The following is a 24,101-nucleotide window of genomic DNA, read 5'->3' on the forward strand; positions in this document are numbered from 1 at the left end:
ATAACAGTTAGGAGTCATTTGTGCAATGGGAAGGTTTGTGTTTACACCAAGTTATCAAATGCAGAAAACAACTACAGATAAGCGGAAAAAACAAACTCTCAAAGTCATGTTTTGCCTAAAATAAGTTTTTTTAATTCTCATTGTTAAAACTCAGATCAAGACAAGCTGATATACAGATGCTGATCCAGTCCAAGTACACATATATACACATACATACACACATTCAGAAAAAAAAAAAACAACACATTCCAGTCGTGGGGGTCTCCATTGCTATGTCAGAGACGTATGGTACATATATATATACATATAGTATCTCCCAGAAAATATTTTACTAAAATCACATTAACAGTTTACAGTAAGGCATAGTGTTTTATTTGCATTAACGTCTGCATAAGAGTCTTCAGAATTGTTATGCTTCATATCTAATACTCTTACTACCAGATCCCTAGCAGTATGCTTCAGGCAGGATGTAAAAATGTGCAAATAGTAAGATAAAAGTGGTTACATTTTTTGTTAAAAAGGGATTTTCTGCTTCAAAACAAATGGACTGTTGATTCAGACTGTTACTACATACTAGAACTCTGTTCTCTGCAGACCCTAAAAACTCTGTTACCAGTCTTGTTCACAGAGACTTTATGGACATCAGGTATACTACTGCTTATACACGTCATTAAATCGGCACTGAGAATGACCATGTTATCCCTGGCAGAGGGAGGCTCACTTCTTCATTGAGCTACAGAAAGAGTGGCCTATACCAATGTTGATATTAAAGATGTAATCCTCTTTAATACAACACAAACGTTACAGATTATGGAAAATACTGGCTCTATAGGTCATGAGCAAGTTCAGAACAATAGTGTAGTGAGGGCCTCGTCGCAATATTCAATGGGTCAATCAACCCTTATGTGTCATTTTGATCATAGGCCGAGTCTAGTAGGTTTATCCACCTGCTAGCTTTTTGGACCTCTTAAGAACCTCAGGGGGAAGGTCTCCCCCCGCTATAGTTCTTAGCTCTGTTTCTACCCACCATGAACTCTTGGATGTATCTGGTCCTGCTTTTAAGCATCCCCACGCATTTTGCTACATTCTACATAACAAAGAATACATTAAAACCCCAACAGGGATAGTGGGTCCCCCTTCTAAAGTTCCTGATCTGGGAATTCAAGCACACACACCTTGCAATTAGGGTTACATGAGTCATAAAATAAACTCTCCATGTACAAAAACAGACATAAGGGTTGGGTCAAGTAATTCTTGGGTGAATTAGTTGAGGCAAGTATATGCCATGATAGATGCCATGATCAGCAGCCATATTTTGAACAATGGTCACTCAACGAGAATAAAAACAATTGAAAATCAAAAACAAACGACATACTGCCAATCCCTGAGAGATACCTTGAAACTATGGAAGACCTGCATAAATACAGGTGGCAATGGTTAGAAAGAGTATAGTATGGGCCCACCTAATTCAAAAATACAGCACGAGAAACAATATAAAAAGATAGGGCCAGCCCTAGATTCTCAAACAGCTGCATTAAGGCACTGTAAGCTAGGACACCAAAAGGCGGCCTTCGATGAAATTAATGCTGACAAAAGGTTAGCAGTTTAGCACCAATTGAGGTGTACAGTGTTCTAACTACATCCCTAAAGCCTACCCTATGGAGGAATTAAAAAGGTTATTATGCAAAATGGGAAAGACATGGAAACCCTCTCAGAGATCTTCAAAATCACTTCAGGTGCGGGAATGAGGTACATCAGTGGAAGGGCAGGCATGTGATTGGCACAATTTGTGGATATGCAGTAAGTGCTTCTGGCCCCTAAAAGTTCTCTTGTCTTAAGGCACAGTGATTAAGGCCGATGGAACCTGGAGAAAAAACAATGGTTTCATTAGGAATTAACTATTGTATAACGTTGTACTTCCTAGATATTAACTTACAAACAAAGGACTCACCGTGTGTAGTGTTTGCTCTCTGCATGAACAGCCATTTCCGTGCTCTTGAAGTCGTTCAATTCTTTACGGATCGCTGCCTACAAGACACAGGAATAAGTTAGAAAAAGCCTAAATCATTACTTTCCCCCAGGAACCCAGGTAATGAACATTTCTTGCAGGGTACCAGGGGCTGACAATACTACCGTAGTAACTCCAAGCCAAGAACTTGTGAAATAGTTTATCTCATATTGACAGATCGTCGCTGTGTTTAGCAAATGAAAGCAGGATTTCTGATGTCACTTCTTTTGTTATATGAAAAATAGACTTTTGCTAACAATTTTAGATGCACATCATTGACACCCTTATTTTTTTGGTTTTGCTTCAGAGATGTGCCTGTTATCGATCTACTGCTGCAGAGTGAAGTAGCAGGGTGGTCTGGTTTCTTCCAGTAATAAAAAGAAATATGTAGACTAAGTTACTTTAAGGCAAATTGTCCTTAAAGTGTATGCATGACTGAGCTTTGCTGGGGACAGGGACACATGAAATTGGTTCTATATACTCCGAAAAGAATTTGCCTGCAATGTAAAAAAATGATCAAAACAATACTATTTATAACATACTAGGGTTATGAGTAAACTGTATGAAGAATGTACCATATGTAATGCATGCAACATCTTATTTTTAAATGAATTTTAAGGAAGCATGGTCATTGTTGCATATGAACAAATCTGATTCTATTCTGACTACCTTTCTATTCACTCAAGCGGCACTGGGAGGATCAAAGGGCATATGATCGGTTGTGCTTTTGTGTCTACTAAGGGAGCAGCAATGTAGCGGGAAACCATCATAAGACAAGCTTGGAGTTCTTTCGATTAAAAAAGCAAAACAAATGGCAAACGCACTCATCAACTAATAACCTGCTTTCAAGCAGGGTGCACATGGAAGGGCTTTATACAGTACAGCAGCAAAAAGTTTACCAGCACACTCACCAGCCAGCATGCAGGAGCACCTTGCTTGAAAGCTGGTGATAAGTTGATGAGTGCGTTTGCCATTTGTTTTGCTTGACTGATTTGGTGCAGTGACACACTGGGGGTCCCAGCTGCCGTTGTGATGTGCGTCCCTGTACCTTTAAGGGGGTTGGGCTGCCTCCTGGCAAACATGCACCCAATGTTATCTTTTGCTTCATGTGCTCCAAGATGGAGACTCTCATAGGTTAGAGTAAGGGCCGCACTACACAGAGGGTCCTTGACGAGGCAGTACGGCTTCCACATATTCTGCAGAAGACGTGCATCTAAAACCTGTGTTTTTAACCTTAGCAGTGAGACAAGTTTTTTTTTTAATGCTGGCTGGTGAGCGTGCTGGGAAACCTTTTGCTGTTGTACTTTGGATTAAAAAGACCCAATGGTCTCCTTAAATGCATAGGTCTATTCTCATCATTATTACAGGAAACTCCTGCACAGTGCCCGAGTTATTTCATGCTGGATTACTGCACAAAGATCACCAAGGTTCAAGTAAAACTACAAATACCTTTTGTATTTGGACAATATTTGGTTAGTCTGGACTTTCAAGTGTTTGTATTTTCAGTATGTCTGCCATCATACCTAACTGTATACAGTTCTTTTAAACAAATCATTTGCTGTAATTCAGTTGTTTATTTTTTTTTACCTGGAGATCCTGCCAGTAATAGCAGTTCTTATAACAGTGACAACAGTACGGGGAAACCAATCAAATAGAAGCAGCATTGTCATCACTGTTTTAGTGAACTCTTGGGCTGCCAGTGGCTAGCCTAAGGTTGTCAGTCTGCAACTGAAACTGCTGTTACTGGCAGGATACCCAAACAAGAAACATTAAAGCTGCAAAAAAAATTCTGTCTAAGAGAACTGTATACAATGAGGCATGATGTCAAACATATGGAGAACAGATTTAGGGTTTACATACACTTTGATACGTTTTCAGAGGACCACTCATATTTCTAACTATTACGAACGGTTGCTCTGTAAACGGTATCCAACAGTTAAAATTGTGAACTGTGCAGCAGACCTATCTGCCTTATTCACTAAATTAGTTGTGAGAAATAATAATATAAAACATAGTACAAATTGTGTTTGATTTCAGAGCAGAGGACAAAAAAGTGTCTAGGACACTAGCAAAAAACTGATAGTTGGAGGTGGGGTTATGCAGGGGCTGGCTTAAGGTTTTTTGTTTACCACTGTCAGTATAACTCATATGTCCAAGAACGACTACATTCCCATGTCCCTCAATGGATGAAAAAGAAATGACTTTTGTGTTCAACACACGTTAGCAATACTGACTTGGTAGTGGCTCCTTACCTTATCAGAAGGGGTGAGCTTGGTCCAGGGTTTATCAGCTCTTCTGTCATAATCGTGAGCATCGGTCACCTCTACATATTCATGAAACCTTAGGATCTTTCTTTCCAGCAGCTCAGCCACTGTAGGTCTTTGACTGAGCTAAAGACAAAAATAAGGGAAACATGAAACACTGACACTTCCAATGCAATGGGGCTAGGTTTTGAAAACTGAAGTAAAAGCCGAGCTGCTGACCATAGCAAATGGTTTGATTCACTTAAGAGGTATAAATCGGATTGGGTGCAAACTGATCCCTAATATGAATGTCCTCATGTTCTATTGCCTTATGGGTAATAGGCACCTTCTACAACTTTACATCCTAACATTCACAAGAAAAATGTCTGAGAAATCTTTGGGAAAAATGACAACTGATTTTGAACAAAGCTAAAGACGACAGTGAGTTGGACTGAGCTTATATCTAGATTTTCTGCATTAACTTTTAGAACGGAGGACTAGCATAGTTTACATTCTTCACATCTCCACTACAGGTGTGTGACCTTCAATGTTTTAAACTCTCAAAAGATCTAAGCTGTTACCGCTATACCAAATATACCACAAGTGCACTTTAAAACTAAGTGCATTTATCCCTTTTGTCCTCATCTCCAGATGTATACTTATCTTGTATATCATATGATTTTAGATTGCCACTTTAAGTATTTTGCGCGACACAGAAAAGTCTCATGTGAATAGGCATTTAAAGTGAACCTTCTTCCCCTCACCCTTAACCAGACTACACTAATGAAATCTTGGTAGGAAAATCAATACTTGAACCCCCACAACCGCCCACATGCCCCTCCGGGTCAAAAACCAGTGCCACTGTTTATAAAAAACATGCCATGGCCAGCTGCTTCTTCCTTAGTCTGTTCTTGCCCACCAATGGTCATCTTGGGGGGGCGGGCCTTTTCACCAAGATCTCATGAGGTATTTAGGTTTTGCAGTTTACAAATGGGGGTGGGGGGGCCTTTTCACCAAGATCTCATGAGGTATTTAGGTTTTGCAGTTTACAAATGAGATCTCCCAGGAAAGCACTGGTGATGTGGCCTCTCCAAGAAGCAGCTGTAAAGCCAGGGCTACATCACCTGTGCCTCAAAATACCAGGAAAGCTAAATTAAAGAGAATGCAAGTGAAAAATACCTTTCAATATCTATCAATTTTACATGTGACTTTAAGGTGATGAGAGATCAGCTTGCACCAGGGCTTTTAAGTTTGGGGTGGGGAACAATGGTCTGCTTTAAGCATACTGCCTTTCTGATCTGCCATACCCAGAGTAACATAGCAGACAAGTATTTTGCAGCCCTAGAAAACACAGTGCAAACAATTCTAAATGTTGATGTAAACTAAAAACTTGAAATAAAAATTTACCTTACTAAAAACAGCACAAAAAAAAAGCCCAAGAGTATCCCAAATGCTGATCCAGTAGGGTGCCACCACATTAATTTTACAACAGTCAGTTGTATATATTTCCACATCTCAAGAAGGCACAAGAATGAATGTTGAATAAGCAGACTATAGATTTTAAGTATAGGATGGGTACCTTGCGTGTCAATCGCCTCTTTATTTCACGTCTCTCTGCTATTCGGTCGGCTTCATTTTTTTCTGTAAAAATAAATAGTGTCTATTGTTATACCATACAGTTTGTGAACACTTCTCAAAACAGAAATCATCAATCTGAAAGTGATTTAATCCACACATCCCGCAGTGAAAACCATCGGTTCACTCAAACTGATACCTACAGTATATTACCAATATACTACTCTCAGGATATGACAACAGCAAGATTATTTTTAGTTTAGCAGCAAGTTGATTTAGTAGCTATCCGTTTAATTCAGCGAGACGCTTTCTCCCAACTGCCAGCAAATGTAACCCCTAGCTGACAATGTGACTTGTCACTTGATTAGATGCTGCCATGAGGCATCAGCAGCAAAGCCACAGAAGTTCACTTTCCATGCACTTTGTGCTCTTGAGCCTGGAATCTTTCTAAAAATTCTGGCGCCATAGTTTCTCCATAACCTGAATTTCAATTTTAGATAACCTTTTGTGAAAGTGCGCCTGACATGGCCTACAAAGTGCCTAAGGTAACAACAGTGCCAAAATGTAGACAATCAGTGGTGCCTGCAAGTACCTGTGTTAGTCCAAATTAATACCTATTAAGCCCTCTAGATCCCAAGTTGAAGTTGTATACAGGACCCAGATAGTCTAAAATGTTAAGGTTAAGCATGCCCCTTCCCGGCACAAAGTTCCGTCATAGTCATTAAACTGTCAGGACCTCTACTGTCCACTGAGGCCCTGATATTTGACAGCCGAAGAGCAGAGGGCAGGAAGGTGCAAAGCCTAAACACAACTTAGAGAAACGTCAATGCTCTGTGTACAGTCCAAGGGACAAAAGCACTGGTTTGAGGACCACAAGGTACCCAAGATATAGCAATACTGTTAAATTAGTACCTGGTCACATTAACCAGAATTACATGAATCTCAGAAACCAGTGCTTTTGACACCTGGCTTTTTGAAATCTTCTTAACTATTGTTATTTACAATATACCTTCTGCTAGTTCCTAAAACCATAGATTGCCGTTATGCTGCTAGATTAGACAGACTGGCTACTACAATGAACAAAAGCCACCTTAAACCACCCTAAAACTAAAATGATAAATATTCAATCCAATTTCTTGTTCTATATGCTTTTAGAACTTATAATTCTGCCTTTATGTATTTTCTATTATCATAGCGGTTTGTATGATCTCCTCTCCAAGACTTTGTTATCCTTTTAATAACATAAGTATGCACTAATTTATACTCCCACTGCAACTCACGTAAAATGTTCCGCTGCTCCAGTTCTTCCGCAGAGGGTCTCTGACTCAGTCTTCGGTTCAGCTGTGAGCCAATCTGATGCCGGATTTCATTCCACTCTTCCCGACTCCGATGAGGTAACTCGGTACTTGTGTCCTCTGAACTGCTCCTTCCACCAAGCTTCATTGCCAGAGTATCCTTTCTTTTCACCTTATTGGCCAGGGAGCCTGGAAGGAAATTTAGGGTTAAACCATAGAACATTAAAAAGGGAATCGGTCATGAGGACACTATGATAAGCCTTCATTTGAAAGCAGTCTTTCCATACCTCAAACTACATACTGCACGTTGGGTACGAGTTCCAAATCGCATTAAAACTTAAAACTGAAGGCCCCATTTCACAGCTTTAATTGTATAACTAAAGCCAACTAAATCAAGAGAATTTCATGATGGCCGCTTGCCGATTAGAGAAAAGGAGAGCACAGAGATGATCTGATCAGTGAGCTCCTGCTCCTTCACTGTCCAATCAGTTTTGACAACACTGTTTTGCAGTGGAGAGAATGGTCAGGAGGGGTCTAGAGAACTAAACTTGCACATAAATGCATAAACCAATGTGCCTCAGTTCACTTCTAGAGTGCCTTTGCCCCTATGCAAATACCTAAATCACCTATGAAGTTGGTGCTTTAGCTTCCCCTTCCACCTAGAGAATCTCACTACTGGTCAGTAAGGGCATCCATATTGTAAACATACCAACAGCCTCAGGAAGTAGCAGTATTGGATCAAATGAGTATTTGTACAATAAAATGCCATGTTGTTTCGAAGACCCACAGGGGTGCCATAGAAGAGAACTAGTTTTATACAGGCGCCTCTGTAAACCTGCATTAACAAGTATGTTTAAATCATTTAAATAAAAAATAGGTATATGCTATCCTCCTTTCACTAAAAAAACAGAAAGCCCTTTAAGCCTTAGCAGTGCCCAGGAGCAAGGAATCTCCAGAAACACCCCTTTACCTGTCCTATCTGACTGCGATGACCTGGATAATTAGCCACATCACTGTAGAAAGAAGGGTTCTCATGCCTACTGTATTCTTGCAGAGAATCCAGTAGCAACAGAGAAACAACTGCATAATGGCTTTGTCAGGTGGGTAGACACGAGCATTTAAATACCGAGATCTCTGTGCCAAACTTCATGGGAACATTATGAAGTCAATGGGTTATTCCACAACCCTAACATTCAATCAAAATACGAATAGCTTTAGTGGCGATAACATACAAGATATGTTCCAACAGATTGAAAGAGGGCTTTCTCTCAGCTTCACAGCTTTGTGACTTGGAGCTTACAGAGGGCTGAAGACTATTCCTGCCCCTATGTGATAGTGGCCAATCATTAAGCACACATGCTGCTACCAGAGCTTTGCAAGTTCCCAATACCTGAAAGCAATGAACATAGTTTTACAGTCTTGGTAGGTGAATATAACAACGGAGCGTAAAGAAAAGGTAAATATAGGAGGCTGATAAAGCTGCCAATAATGTGAACTTGTTGCTTTGCATGAGCACAGAACTGGTTTGCTTTAAATCCTACTTCTAGCCATACTACTGTCTTAGAACCATTGTCAGGTTTTTATGGCTATGCATGTCCCTATCAGGAGATTTTCCAACCTGTGTGGGAGAGGAGTTCATGTGTGATCACAGAGACAGGAAATGAAGGGAGGTTCTGGTCACAGGGACAAAGGAAACAATAACATCACTTTTACAGGGTTATCTGGGAAAGGTTAGAACCTATTTCAGGATTTTATTGTTGTAAGAGGTCCTACTGGGGAGATTTCCCTTTAGAGAAATGTGGTCACTAATGGAGACACAGACAGCAATATAAGCCAGACATAGGTTCTAACCTACGATGTCTGAAACTGAAATAAAAGCTTTGGCTGGAGATGAGGTTTAACTTTGCACATTGTCCAACATTGACTACTAAATAGCACACATTCACCTATTTTTATTGACAATTAACCTTATGGGTCTTCAAAGTATTTTCACACACCAAAAAAAAAAAAAAAAAAAAAAAAAAAATCACCCCACCCCTTTTATGCACCACTCCCAACAAAACACAACACAGTTCACGTGCCTTCTAATGTACAGTATCAGTTGAGGGGCAGGTGTGTAGCTTACTGCATCACCGCACATTAGGGGCAGCAATTTAGAAATATTTGGGAGTATCCCAAAAACAAATGCACGACAAGTATGTCCAACATGCCTGCTAACGTGTGCATAGGTGTAAAGCCAGCGTGAAAGGACTGCTCCTATTTACAAATGGACAAACTTATATGTTTTTTCATTTGGAGCAGATTTCATTAAAAAATATTTAACATGTATATCTTACACCAATAGTCCCTTCTTTTGCTGCAAGCACTAAATTTAAACAAATACAATTATATATCAGAAGCACGGCACTGATAATATATAATTTTATTGTTTGACATCTAAAAATATGCCTTCCAGCTGCAAAAAAATGAAAATATGTGCAGATAAAGAGATACATTAACACGCATCTAGCAAGGATTCTATCCTATATTTAGGAGAAAATAACTGCATTCAACAACTTACTTGTTTGTTCTTCTTCATCATCATCATCCTCCTCCTCCTCTTTGTACAGTATAGGACCCTCTGAATCACTATCACTGACACCACCATCTTCCTCATCATCCTCCTCCTCCTCCTCTTCCTGGACTGATGTAGGTATGTGGTTTGGTATTATAGTAACAGAAGGCACATCCCCAATATATACCCTGGACCCATGTGAACCTGGGACTTCTGGAGATGAATATTCCTCCTCAAAGCTCATCTCCTCCTCCTCATCATCATCGGGCCTGGAGAATGGCAAAAAACCACACCACAAAAGACACTAATATGTTATATGCCAAGTGTGAAAAGAGGCAGAGTATGCAGTGTAAAAGACAAATGAAAATCTATTGAAAAAAAAATGCTTAATGGTACTCACACTTTGAGAAGCTCTATGGTGACAGGCAGAGATCTCACTCTTGTTCTCTCTTCACCTGTCCCCACCTCATTTGGGAGGAAAAGAAGAGAGTGCGCCCTCTGGGCATTATCTATGGCAGACAAAGGCTGGGGACTGTTGAGAGCCTGTTGAATGCGTATATGAAGAGGAACCACCGGCACAGTAAGTAGAGGTTCTTCTTTTTCCTCCTCTTTGCTAGGCAGAGGAACTTCCACTGGCAGAGGATCTTCAGGTGGTGGTGGAGGCAAAGCGGGAGTTTGTGGGGGAAGTGTTGGTAATGGCAGAGATGGGGCAGGGGCTTCATGTGCAGGTGGTGGGGGTGGGATCACAATGGAAGTTGTCTTTTCTCTGTTGCTGATTACATCTGTAGTATGGGGAGGTCCTCGTTTTGCGGGAAGAGGAGGAGAGGGACGGGAGCCAGCTGGTGTTAGTGTGTTTCCTGCCAGTGCCTGGCACAGCTCCGCTAAAAGAACGTAGGGTGTATTAATAAAAGGTTACAGTCACAAAAACTGAAGGCTTTACTAACTTGCAAGGCAAAACATATTATATTGTTCCTTAGTACATGGAATACCACAAATGTGAAACTCTTAAAACATTCTAACAATAATGCATTAGTGTTCAGGAATAAGTCTGTTGCTTCTTGTAAACCCCCTTACAGTCTACATAGTCTGTGGTGATTAAATTGGGTTAGGCCTATTTACAACAGAACACACACACAGCACATCCAGAGTGTTGGCAAAGCGTTCACAGCATAAAGAGCACAAAAAACATACTTGGTAGGCAAAGAACAGAACGAGCATGAATTAGTTCACACACCATACATAGCACACGGTACAGAACATACACATCTAAAATGCAGAACAAAAACACCACACACACAAAAGTATACATAACACAACAAATACAGCACACAATATACATACAAAGCGCACACATCACTCCCAACACAGAATATATACAGTACACAAATACACACAACACAGTGTGTAAATAGCACAAGCACTGTAAGCTACAACAGGAAGTTACTTCACGTCACAGGAATCGGCACACTTTGCTAGCTGTTATAACTGCGTTATATAATCTATGGTTATACTATATAAAACAATAAAAAACGAAACATTTTAATGTAGAACAATTAAATACTATGTAAATGTCAAGCAGTACAACAGTTATAGGCTCAGAAATATAAAAGCACATTTTTAAATTCTAAACCTTATAGAAAGTCATATGTGCTTGAAATCTATGGATGTCTCATGAGAATCATCAGGGGAACAAAACAGTAATGAAGAGGAATACAGATACTTAATGTTCCTTACCCATTAGTGGGTTGCTGTTTCTGTTCTGCGGCTTAGGAGGCGGTATTGGGGGTTGTTTATGTGCTGTTGGTGGGTGTATGGTCCTAGGTGCAGGGTTGGGGGCAGAGCTTGGTAATCGTGTTACCGGGGGGTTCTGCTCCGCTTTTTGCCCCTCATTCTTATCCTGGCCAGTGGAGACGGAGGTGGACAGCGGCCTTTTAGGAGGAAGTAGAGGCTTGTTAGGGGGCTCTCGCGTGCGTTCCTGTGCAGTTTCCACCTGTGAACTGGGACGAGATCCCACAGAATCTACAATGGGAAGAAAGCAAAGCCTGAGTGTACATAACAGAAACTTGCACAAAACACAACCTAGTTCTGCAGTAATACCACAATCACTGCACTCTGAGAAACTTACCTTGCCGACTGCTCCGCTTTATACTCCTGTCTTTTTCTTGTGGCATATCTGTCCTTTGGCTCATGTGGCCATTCCTCAGAGGAGGAGGAGGAGATTCTGGTGTCACAGGGGTATCTGAAAACCATACATACGTAAACATTCATTATAGTTCTATAAAGAAAGGAATAATGATATGATCCCTATATAAATCTAAACATTATAATAAAACAATTGCTACTTGCCTTCTTCTGGTAGTTCAATTAGGACTCCTCTTTTTATTAGCTCTTCTTTGGGCTTTCTCATAGAGATCTTCCTTTCTAGAACTTAAAAACATAAGTCAATGGTATCTGTGAGAGGAAAAAAATTTAGGCTATAAAAGTTTAAGATTTTCTTTACAAATCTAAAGTTAAAGCTGGTCATACATGTCTATGTTCAGCCCGCAGGCTAAAAATATTACAGATTCCTCCATCAACACTTACGAGCGTTGATGGAGGAATCTCCCGCTGTCATTATTGCATTCTAATAGTGGCCATTGTCAGAATACCTGAACAGAGGTGGCAGCTCATTGGCTCTGCTCAGTTCGTTAGAAAGATTTTCTGACTAGCTCCTTCGATTAGTTGATTGAGGGTTGTCAGCCAAAATGGGTGCAGACAGCAGCACCCACTGTGCGAATTCTGGCCAGTTCATCAAGAAATGGCCAAAATTTGCATACGGTGTGGCCAGCTTAAGTGGGCTGAAGGAATGACATGTACAATCTTGCAACTTCTGGTCAGCAAGCAAAGAGCCTTGCAGTGCTGGCTGGAAGGACCCATGAACTTCCATCATACAAACCTCAAGACATGAGTAGTAAACAAACGAGATATACTAAGATTAGATTTCATGAGCTTGTTGTAGGTTCTTCAGTAACGCTTCACATTTGTATTGACCCCTGTAAATCACTGTAGTCTACAAAAAAAAAATCCCAATTTACTTTTAAAACTAATGATCATGTACCTAAATTACCTTCTGAAGTCTCACGAAATGTATCACTGGTCTTTCTCTTCCTCCACTTCCATGGCTTAAAGAGGTTTCCTATCCCTGCAAATTTACTCTTCCTTTTAGTAGGTGGAGTTGGAGGTGCTGGGGGCATTGTGGGAGGATCCCCCTCCTCTGCTGTAATGAGAAAAAAATATATACATTTTGTAAATGGTAAAAAGGTGATGTGTTGTCTGACAAACAGGAACAAATGAGTTGCCAACAATGTCCCCTTTTGTTAACTGGTAAACAGTGGAGTTCTGCTAGATCTTCGCTTCATCCACGCTGTATATGTGGATAAAGTAAAGAAGAAAAAAAACATATCTGCAATACGTACACATTTCCCTAGGTATTTTCTTTTTAAAGAAGAACTCCAATAAAAAAAATATGTTATGTGCTCGTTTTTGTCTAGATCAGTGGTTCTCAACCTGTGGGTCGCGACCCAAAAGTGGGTCGCGACCTACAGTTGAGGGGGTCCCCAGATGCCTTGTGTTGCTCTAGGTAAGAGGCTCCTCAGCCTCCTCCTAGCGCAGCCTTGTCAGTTCTCCTAGATGGCGCTGCAGCAGCAGTGGCCAGAGAGGATCAGAGAGAGGGGAGCAGGCAGGAGTGAGGGGAGGTGAGTGCTTGATCACCACAGAGCCCGCACAGGACGCCAACAGAGAGTCACACTAGCCACCTGAGAACCCGCATAGCCTCCCGAGAGCCCGCATAGCCTCCCGAGAGCCCACACAGATACTAGTATTGGTGCATCCCTACATTTTACGGTTGGGGGTCACCACAACTTGGCAAATGTTACCAAGGGGTCCCGGCCCTAGAAAGGTTGAGAACCACTGGTCTAGATGCAAAAAAAAAAAGTTATACTCCCCAGACCATCCCAGCCGGCTCCCTGCTTCTGTGATCACTGAAGCGCGTCTCCTCCTATGCACAGATGGACTGCTCCTCAGCATCCACATGTCTATGCACAGTGTATAGAGTGTGATGACACCAAGATCCTTAGACAGCTGAAGCAGAGGGGGTAGAGACGTTCGAGATACTGGTCCAAACACAATCCGGCTCGTATGGTCTGGTGGGTATCACTTTTTTTCTTAAAGCACCTAGACACAAACGAGCACTAATCCCTTGCAGTACTGGGGTAGCTCCACTGCAGGGGTTAATTCATATTTTTCCTGGAGTTCTTTAAAAATGCTGCAAATACAGAAAAATACCTGATAATCCTGCCACAAATCAAGCGAGTGCCTAACTTTCTGTAGTGAGCCGCAAATGCTACCTTTGCTTAACTGAAATTCAAAGCAATGTTGTCGGCCCTGTTCAGTTTTCGCCATTGGGCCATTTCTTCTGTGAACTTCATTGTTGGTTATTTCAAAGCTCTGGCTAGTGTCTGCTGCATAGTGAGAAAGTTACAGATAGGGCTATTCCGTAGGACTTTCTGGGGTTTTGGGTTAGGTTGTACACTCATATCCAGGGTCTTTGTACCTTGGGGCACTGCTATAATATGTGGAGGAGTGTCCCGCATCCCCAAAAGCATGCAGGTGGGGAGCAAGGTGCTAATTTGGCCATGTGGTCACGGGTCATGTACCAGTGGAAAAGTATCTTGTCTGCATTTTCTTCTGACAAAATATTGATTGGCCATTGATACAGCAATACAAATTTTGTCCCAATCTGGTATATCTAGGTATTCTCTCAGCGAAGATTAACGGTTACATTTAGCCCTTTTGAGGTAGATTCACTAAGTGAAACTCAGACTTAGACTTAGTCCTCAAATGGCTGAAAAGTCTAAGGGGCTATTGAATAGATTTGGTAGAGTGGTGTGAGGGGAAGAAATGTTAAGAAGAATGCTGTTGGCCAACAACATAATCTTGTGATGTATGTGTGCAATTTCTAGACCTCGGATTGACAGGTCTGAAACCAACTGCAGCAGCAAGGGGATCCAGGGCAAGTACAAAAAAGACTGGAAATAAGGTACAAGCCTGTTTTGAGGACCAAAGTTTTGAGAATAAATCAGAGCTGAAGCCTGTGTGTTTTATTGAGGAAGATGGTTGGGTGTAGAGGGCTGTAATCCAGGTTATGAAGTCGTCCCAAAACCCATTTTCTGGAGAGCGCAATGCATATATTTGCCATGACAGTGTGTCAAAGGCTTTGCATATGTCAAAACGGTGAATAAGCTGCATCACATGTTGAACAATATCTCACACCTGCCTGGACGGCACAAAATCTACGCAGTCATAGTGTATGAATTTGCCCAGAAAAATGGAGGAAATATGCTGCTCTAAAATGGTGGGGTGCTAGATGTTTCAGAAAAAAATATTTTTAATTTTCTATGGGGAGAGGACCAGGGAAGGCACAGAGTTGAGAACAATATATTTGAAGTCGGTTAATATTTTAATAGGATCCCTAGTGAGCATTTAATGTCTGGAAAGACAAGACAAGGAAGGGGAAAGTGTGTAAAGCTTGCAGTATGAGGTGATAAAGGCGGTGTTCAATAGGAGCAAGCTTCCTATGCTTTTGGGGAGCACAAGGGGAGACCTGGGCATGTAGCTAAAATCATCCAATTGTTACTAGCTAATAATAAACTGGTACATACGGGCGATAAGCTATGGGAGGGAGTGTCGGTCATGTGTGCCAGAATGCATGGTGGTGGGGCTTGAGTATGTTGGGTTTGGGAAGCCTACTGGGGTACAGGGGGTAAGCGTCATTCTATGATGTTGGTAACTAAGGCAGAAAGAGAATTGTGTACATGTGATGTCATGGAGGAAAGGTACTAAATGTACAGTGTTTTGTTTTTACAATAAATGGTGTGTACGAATGTAAATTTAGGAACAAGGTATGCACCAGTATAAGTGCTTGCAGTTGCAGGAAAACCCATCAAGTTTAAGTTGGGTGCACACAGTCAGGGGATGGCAGGGAGAGTAGCCCCCTCTCAGGAGGGGGAGCAATAGCTCCTACAGTAATGATGTGGAACACATATTAGAATGGTAGGAGTGCCGTATCTTTAAAAAAAAAAAAACATGGAACAGCAGAATGCTTTTTAAAGGTCAGGATGTGGGTGTTAACGTGTCTCCTGAGCCAAATAAAACATTATGCTCCCACTGGTTCTCCAGCCTTCAGTCCATGTTTAGAGTCAGGAGGCTTCAGGGGTGGTTTTCTTCTAGCGCTGGGTTTAAGAGTGGCGCCATATAAAAAGGAGGTAGAGAATCAGTAGCACCACTTTGGTGTCTGTGAAAAGAAGGGCTCAATTGGGTCAACCAGCTTGGGCCAAAAAGAGCAAGCTGCCAAAAGGCAAACCAAAAAAAAACAGTGCACCTGTGTAAGGAAAGTTCTCTTTTGTGTCATTGAAGGCAAGATGGGGAGAAACATCATCAATCATCTGATGGATTTAGTGTAAAAGCCTTGGGATTTTAGGCATGTCAAGGATTAGGGACGGCCATGGAGATCCCTGTGAGGCAAGGGTCTTCTGCAATGACCGGGTCCTGTTGCAGCGAGCTTCTCCCAGTGACTTCGAGGAGTTTAAGCTCTTATAAGGCCATATGTTCTTAGGGGTCTGAAGCTGGAATGCTTTGTTGTAGTGCGAGAACTGGAGTTTAAAGAGATATCCCCAACTGTACTTGATGTCTGCAGATCACAGGATTAGAAGTATGGCCCAACGCTTGTTGTTTTAGGACTATCGATAAAGCCAGGTCAGCCTACAAGCTGTAAGCATGGGCCTGGAATGTTAGGTCAGGCAGGTTCCTCAGGTCAAATAAGGGATCAGTAAATGGTGGACCGTAGTCCGGACATAGACTGAGTGGCATCCACTGCCCGCCATAACCCAGCACAGGTTCCCCCTACTCTACAGCCATTGGTTGCTAGGACTGCTGGCATGAACCAGTGACACACTTGCCCTGTCCCCAGCATTAACTACAGCCTGCTCTGCTTGCAGGTATGAGGGGACAATAATGTAAAGGGACACTCTAAAGCGGACAACAAATTATTTGTTGTGTACATTGGCCCCCATACATTGGTTACTAATGTAAGGGAGAACTTTGATGGGGACAATGGAAAGTGGCACTCCGATGGGGAGAACTAATGATTAGCTGTGCCCATCAGAGTGTGCCCTTACATTAATTGTCTCCATCAGAGTGTCCTCGTATGTTAGTTGCTCCTATAAGAGTGCCCCCCATTAATTATGAAAGGAAGGGGCACACGGATAGGGAGATCTAATGAAAGGGTGTACTCTTATGGGGACAGCCAAATTTAAAGAGGCACTTTGATGGGAACAATTAAGGTACAGGGCATTCTGATGGCGACCCCAAAATGTAGGTGGGCATTCTGATAAGGACAACTAATGTAAGGGGGAACCATGATGGTGACAACTAATCTAGGGGGTGCTATGATGAGGAACACTAATGTAAGGGGGAACTCTGATGTGGACAACAACTGTAAGTGGACACTATGATGATGACGACAACTAGTCTAAGGGGTGCTGTGATGGAGAACACTAATGGAAGGGGGCATTGAGGGAACATGAGATCTGGACCTTTGCGCAAAGATTATTTCGCTCTCTGGACCTTCATGGATTTTAATTCAGTACCCCTGCTCCAAACCTACAAGCAGCTGAACAATAGATATGAGTTTCACAAAACCGTTTGCAACAAAATAAAGTTTTGCTTCAGTATTCCAGGGCTGAAAATATCCCTGCATTTCCTATCTGGGCGAGTCAGCTGGAAACTGATAGCTGTGTATAGGTTCCCAGGGGAGCCAAATAATTACTCTATAGAAAAATACACCAGCTGAATACCTGGCAATTGTCACATATATCTTGGGAAAGGCCTGCTGGCTGACAGGAAATGGAAGGCGTTGTTGGTGCAGTAGCAGGCTTAAGTTTTAGTGGACAGGAGGATTTATCCAAGGATAAGAATGTTGGCATGTATGCACATGGCTTCACGTGTGGGACAAACGATGGATAAAAACAACACGTTTTACTGGCGAAGCCATTGGGGAAGCAGATGCACACAAGCTGCCGGGGAAAGTCCAAATTAGCAGAGGATTTCAGTGATCAGTTAGCCTTGAATAGGTGAGGTGTAGCAAAAACCTGCTCATATGAAATAGCAATAGCTAAAAGATCGTATGGTGTATGCCTCAGTAGTAACATAGTGACCCATATATTTAATCTACAGGTTAGTACTACCGGGTACTTTCACCATTCTCTGCACTGCGCTAATCGGAACTGTTCACACAAAGCTGATGTCACATATGCACACAGAATTAATTTTGTTTTAAAGACTAACAATCCTATTTTCAGGAATGGGTGACCCAATAATTAGGCTGACTTTGTTTCTCATATTAATCTACACAAATAGGCGCATTAATACATCAATCGATAACATTCTAAGGGTATTTGCATAAACTCTTCCTACTAATTACTAGAGTATTAGAGAACATACTACTAAAGACAAAGAATGCACTGCAGAGACACACAGAAAAGTAAACAGATACTACTATATTATGGAACAAGACAGGATTTTGGAATGTTCTGTAAAGGTGTTCCAGTGGGGTAGGCAAGCAATTGAACTGCTGTCTTTATGTGCAGTGGAAACCTGTAACCATGCATTACACAATATAGGGAGTGTACAGCACTTAATTAGGGGATTTAACCCTCCAATGACTAAGCAAGATAGAGAGACGATATAAAAATCAGGAAAAACTTGTCATCTCTCTGGGTGAACAAGTTAGGAACTGTGCAAAACTGGCAAGATATGGCTCTTTGGAAATAATGAAAACTATGCTATGAATCAGTTTCAAACTCTTAGCTGCAGACTACCTATAAAGTGCAATGAATGCAGCAATGAACCCCATGCATAAAATGGGCCACAAGCCTCGAGGAAGAATTTTCCTCTAAAAGTGCAGTGGCATGTGGTACCAACTCACAATAAAGAACTGGAGGGTATCTACTGCAACCACAAGGTGGCACAGAGATAAGCCTCAAGCCTAGTCCATTTCCACAAGATTTAGGGTGGACAAGAAGTGAAACCCAATCTACATGCATATGCTGAGCTATTTGCTCAGGCATCCCTTGGTAGCAAGACCACCAGCTCTTTTTGCTCACAGGAGCACGGTTATAGAGCATTTGTTACAAGACAGTTCCAATGTTCTTCCCAGGATACTACACTTGACCCTAGCAATCTCGGTGGCCTGTCTGACAAAAATGATTTTTAAATGCAAAGACAAACAGATCAAGATCTTAATACACAGCAGACTTGTACATAACCTGGTAGGTTTTTGACCTTTCAATGCCTTTATGGAAACATCCTCGTGTAGGTTAAAGCTATTTGGACTTCTCAGATTTTTGGTTAACACTGTGAACTGCTATAGAAGTGACACCACTTGATGCACACCACCATTTAAACAGCTCAATATACAGATAAAACACATGTGAACCAAAGTAATCTTTAACTTTATCCAGCTAACCTCTCTATATAGCCAGAGAGCGACAACACTAATCTAATACTGCCGCTCTGCAGTTTTATGTGCCAACTACCCAGCTCAAGTCTTACCAATGGACTAGGAAAAAAACATCTTCACATTGGTCAACTCCCCCTAATGTAAGCAGCCCAAATATGTAGTCTATATGTTGATAACTACTATAAACACCCGACGCTTTAAGAAGATTATAGGAAGCTCATACAAGAGCTGTTGTCATTGCATTTCAAAAGTCCATTTATTTAGGAATCAAAGCTTCAATTGACTTGATTGCGTTTCGTCCAGGAGTTTCTAAGGCTGGGTTCACATCTAGGCGTATCGAATATGCGCGTTTGTACTGCGATTCGCGGTAAAAAAAACGCACAACACGCGTTTCCGAGGGCTACCTGGCTGCATCCCAATGGATACGCGCGACAAAGACGCCCCCAAAGAAGCTCCTGTACTTCTTTGGGCGTAGGGCGTTTTGTAGCGCGTTCATACGGCCTGTAATACCCCCAGGTGTGAGCCATACCCATAGGAAGTAATGGGATTTCGGTGTTTGAGCGTTTTGCAGAGCGTAGGAACGCGCTACAAAACGCCCAGGTGTGAACCGGGCCTAAGAGGTTCACTTCAAACATTGTGTAGAAAGATGACCTCTTTGTCTTCTGGCTAAAGACAGGGCTGAATGGATGATAAAAAAATGTAGCTGATGAGCTGACGTTCTTCTGAAAATGCTACCCAATAAATAATTAAAAATATACAGCATGCCAGGACAGATACTTATTTAATACCGTTATACATGGAGCCTATGAATTAAGACATAGCCAGGCAACTGGCATTTTTAAAGTGCCGATATATATTTTTTTTCGACACGGAGTTGTAGGCAGGACTCATTTACTCAAGAGAACAAAACCATTGTATCCTGGACTGTGGCAATGTTCTTCAAAAACACATTTCATCAAGCAGGGCAACTTCAAAGCTTCTCATAGATTACAACTGGGGAGAGTGGGATAACTTAGCTTGGGAGGGGGGAGAATTGAGTTACCGGCTGCCATGATGAAATACTTTCTTCCTTTCTCCTGAAATTTTCACTGTGCAGTCCAGTGCCGCACCGTATTTGCAAGTATAAGGAGCATAATGTCCCAGCTGGGTCCTCTTACTAATGCACATACAAACCATGGCCTCATTCATTCCTAAGGACGGTCCCTTCCCAGCCTTTAGCCATTTAGCGATATGAGGGTTTGTGACATGCATGCCCTCTAGGAAGAGGATTTACCCAGGATCCCAGGAGCAGGAAAGAAGGTATTTGGCAATACTGGCTACTCTTTGGGGTAGGATGTTGGGAGGTTTAATTACCGGACAACGTTACTAAAAAGGGAAGTTGTTCTTTGCGGTAAACCCATAAAGAGATCAGCTTGAGGTAAATCTAATCATTAAAAAGGAGAACTATGAGGCAAGTGATTTTCACTCAACCTCATAGTTCAAGCCGACGTGTGACAATGAAACTGTCACACGTCGGCTCAATAGATCGGGAAGTGAGCGAACACATACCGGTGCTCGCTCACTCACTTTCTGATCTTTTCTGAGCCGTGACTGTCACTCTCAGCTCCCTGCAGGGATTCCCCCCTCCCCTATTCGATCCTCAAAGGCTGCCTGGCGGAACGGACGGGGGAGGGGCGGGTACAGCTGGCTCTGCCTCTAGATAGGCAGAGCAGAGCCAGCTGTCAATCCCGCAGCTGGGTGGATCTCGACAGTAATGTCGGGATCCGTCCCGGCTGCGGCGGTCTCAGTAAACCGCGAGCTGTAGCACGCTATATACTGAGCTTTGGGTCATGGGAGGACGCTAGTTTGTGTCCTCCCGTGACCCTGAGGAGAACTATGGGGAAAAGCACTGACCCCATAGTTCTCCTTTAAGAGTTCCGTTTCCTGCTTTGCAGTGCTACACAACAGTTGTACTTTACAGCTTCTTTTCACAATGCAAGCAGCGTAGTCAGCCAATTCACTCCTTATGGGCATATTGTTTAGCCAGAAAAGTCCTCCATCTATTGTTTAATCTACAATTCTCCATATTTAAAGTGAACCAAGTATGCACACTTGTACATTTACAAAGCACTAAAAGTACACAAGTCCTCATTTACATCTATTTTTTAACCCTTCCCTACTCGATCCCAAAATGAAGAAAAAGTTTTGTTTTTGACTATATTGAAAAGACTAATTTCAGCCAAAACGTTATCTCACATTGGATAGCTTACTACCTATAAAGAAAGGAAGGAATGGAAAATATCTCGAAAGAGGACAAAGATTAAAACAAAAAACACATTTTATGAAGAGTGGGGAAGGATAGAACTTCTGACACTGGTTTCATTGCTGTTCATACATTTTCTGTCCTTGTGACAAGCATTCTCCACATTTCTTGTCCCTATGTCACAGGAAGTGGAAAAATAATTCCTTCAATGAGGTCAGAGAGAGAAATATAATCCTAACAGAAATATTAAACACCAAATGTATTCTAGATGCATGAAGAAAAAAAAACAAAACCCACAGCCAGTGGCGTCACAAGGGGGGTGTGGCACGCACCCGGGTGCCACCATTGCAGGGGTGACACCAAAATGAGTGAAAGTCCTTTTGGTGTCACCCCCTCTAAAAAGTCGGGCAAGTCATGGACCCGACAGTGTCAGGAGAGAGGGGACCCGGCGGCATACCTCATCCCGCTGGGTGAACGTCCCCTCCTCTCTCCGCCGGCGTCCCATCACCAAGATGGCAGCCGGAGGCGTCAATCAGATGGCCGCACGCGAGTAATGACAACGCGGTGGGGTGTCCCCTGGTCTGGAGACCGGGTGACACCCAGCCTTGGGACGCCCCTACCCACAGCCTGAGTAGAAAAGTTTGTCCCATGTAAACATGCTGTAAAGATAAAGAACTATCCTTCCTAACTTTAATGAAGCAGTGGTCCGTCTACAGAGGTTTGAGTCCGTGCTACAGCTCTCCAATCAGCAGACAGTATAAGATTTGCAGAATGCAGCGCTTTAGGTCTGGGACACCAGGGGAAGGAGGGAGGGGATGATTCAAACCTCTGCAGACAGACGACAGCTTCAACATAGGAAGGGACCTTCTCTAGAGCATGCTGCCAGGGACAGGCAGTTTATCTCAGGTTGTGGCTGTTTAAATAAAACAAAGAAAAACTCATACAAAGCCACATTTTAAAGGTTTTAGAAAAATTAACCCTTGCAGTGGCGCTACCCCTACACTGCAAGGGTTAGTTGCTTATTTTTCGGTAAGGGCTCAAATACAGAAGAAATATTTCTTAACTGATCCTCAATTCCGCCTGGCCCCGCAGCCTCTTCTTCCATGGCCTCCGGTGGTCTAAGCCCCACTGACGTCATCATGTCTAGTAGAGTCCATTCACCTGTATTAGATGGGAGGACATTGAGGGTCATACCACAGCTGGAGTGGAGAGGGAGTGAGGTGAAGCGGTTACTCCTGCAGAACCAAGGATGGGGTGAGCATTTCCTATTTATATGAGCCCCTAGAGCAGGGGTGGGCAACTTCTACCCTCCAGCTGTGCTTTAACTACAAATCCCAACATGCCTCTGCCTTTGGGAATTCATGCCTGTTACTGCCAGTCTGGCAATGCATCATGGGACTTGCAGTTCCACAGCAACTGGAGGGCCAGTGTTGCCCACCCCCGTCCTAGAGAAAATTAAGCAGTTAACCCTTGAAGTGTGGAGGTAGCCGCACAGCAAGGGTTCATTTTTTTTAAAACCTGCAGTTCTTCTTTCATACTTTGCATACCTTTTTCTTCATCAGGGAAAAAACACACAAAAATGGAGAGGTGTGAATCCAGCCTCATGGTCACAAGGCTTAAAAAATGGATTATAAAAAGCGACTAGTGAAATACTACGGTCTTCAGGATTAGAAATACTTGCGGAACAAGAAGAAAGAAAACAAACTCCTAGCACCAGCAAAAAGGAATGTTCAAAATCCCATTCTAGCAGAGAAGCAATTATGCAAATAAACGCGAACATGTGCATTTCACACACTCACTGTGTACATGTCAACTAATAAAAATGATCTGTAGATTTTAAAACAAGGATTCACAGCCAGCAACATTGTAGGACATAATAAACAAGATTACTGCGTGTTAAAGTTACATTGTTAAATTAGTTCGCTCTGACAATGCAGATCATGCACTCTGCAAACAAATCCGACAAACATCAAATTAACAACAACAATAACATCATGAACAGCGGTGCCTAACATGGGTTAAGTGTCCTTCTTACATGTGTACTCACCCCGTAGAGCTGGGATCACAGGCCGGGAGAAAAATGCTTGCCCCATTGACACTGACTGAGCACCCTCGCAACACTCAAGGGTCCCCCTTTAAGGTAGCACAAAGGATGATTAAATGCCCCCCCCCCAGGGCAGGGGCATATATAGAGACAAGTGGGGCTTTACACGGCGCAAAGCAACCGAGACATACATACACTGTGAATTTAACACCACTACCGCCCTCTTAACTCTTTCCACACCCTTCCTCTCCAACAAACAGGATTAACAGGATCCCGGACATAATTATCACTTTTTCCTCCAGCAGAAACAACACCAGCGAAATAGAGAATTGAGGTTCTACAATCTGAGAGAAGATTGCAGCTCTTATAAAACATCTGGGGAGTTGCTACGAAAAAATACGGAGTTTAACGCCTCCATGTGAAACCTGCGCAGCTCCTGTCTTCCTACAGCCACTCCCCACAATACTTCACATTTCTTTAATACCATTTCCTCTAACAAAATACTCCTCCAGTCTCGGTTCTTCTGCCTTTATCACCTCTGAAAACAGCTGAGCACTGGAACATCATCTTCCTCTAACCTTTTC

General features: G+C 42.3%; 1 protein-coding gene across 2 annotated transcripts; it reads right to left on the reverse strand.

Annotated features, from left to right (window-relative positions):
• Positions 1-1,259: 1,259 nt before the first annotated feature.
• Positions 1,260-23,845, reverse strand: PHACTR4 (phosphatase and actin regulator 4). 2 transcript variants are annotated; one of them, XM_018555978.1, is made up of 12 exons: positions 23,521-23,845; positions 12,782-12,931; positions 12,022-12,102; positions 11,801-11,914; positions 11,410-11,694; positions 10,076-10,556; positions 9,682-9,944; positions 7,107-7,310; positions 5,831-5,892; positions 4,261-4,398; positions 1,952-2,028; positions 1,260-1,864 (listed from the first exon to the last, which is right to left on the reverse strand). In XM_018555978.1, the coding sequence occupies exons 1-12, from the start codon at positions 23,564-23,566 to the stop codon at positions 1,849-1,851; spliced, it is 1,917 nt and encodes a 638-aa protein (XP_018411480.1). In that variant the 5' UTR covers positions 23,567-23,845; the 3' UTR covers positions 1,260-1,848. The 2 variants fall into 2 exon arrangements, with proteins under 2 accessions (XP_018411480.1, XP_018411481.1); XM_018555979.1 differs by lacking the exons at positions 1,260-1,864; positions 1,952-2,028; positions 4,261-4,398 and having other exon boundaries at positions 7,103-7,310.
• Positions 23,846-24,101: the final 256 nt, after the last annotated feature.

Source organism: Nanorana parkeri, unplaced genomic scaffold (genome assembly GCF_000935625.1).
Source record: "Nanorana parkeri isolate BGI_ZX_2015 unplaced genomic scaffold, ASM93562v1 scaffold220, whole genome shotgun sequence".
NCBI lineage: Eukaryota > Metazoa > Chordata > Amphibia > Anura > Dicroglossidae > Nanorana > Nanorana parkeri.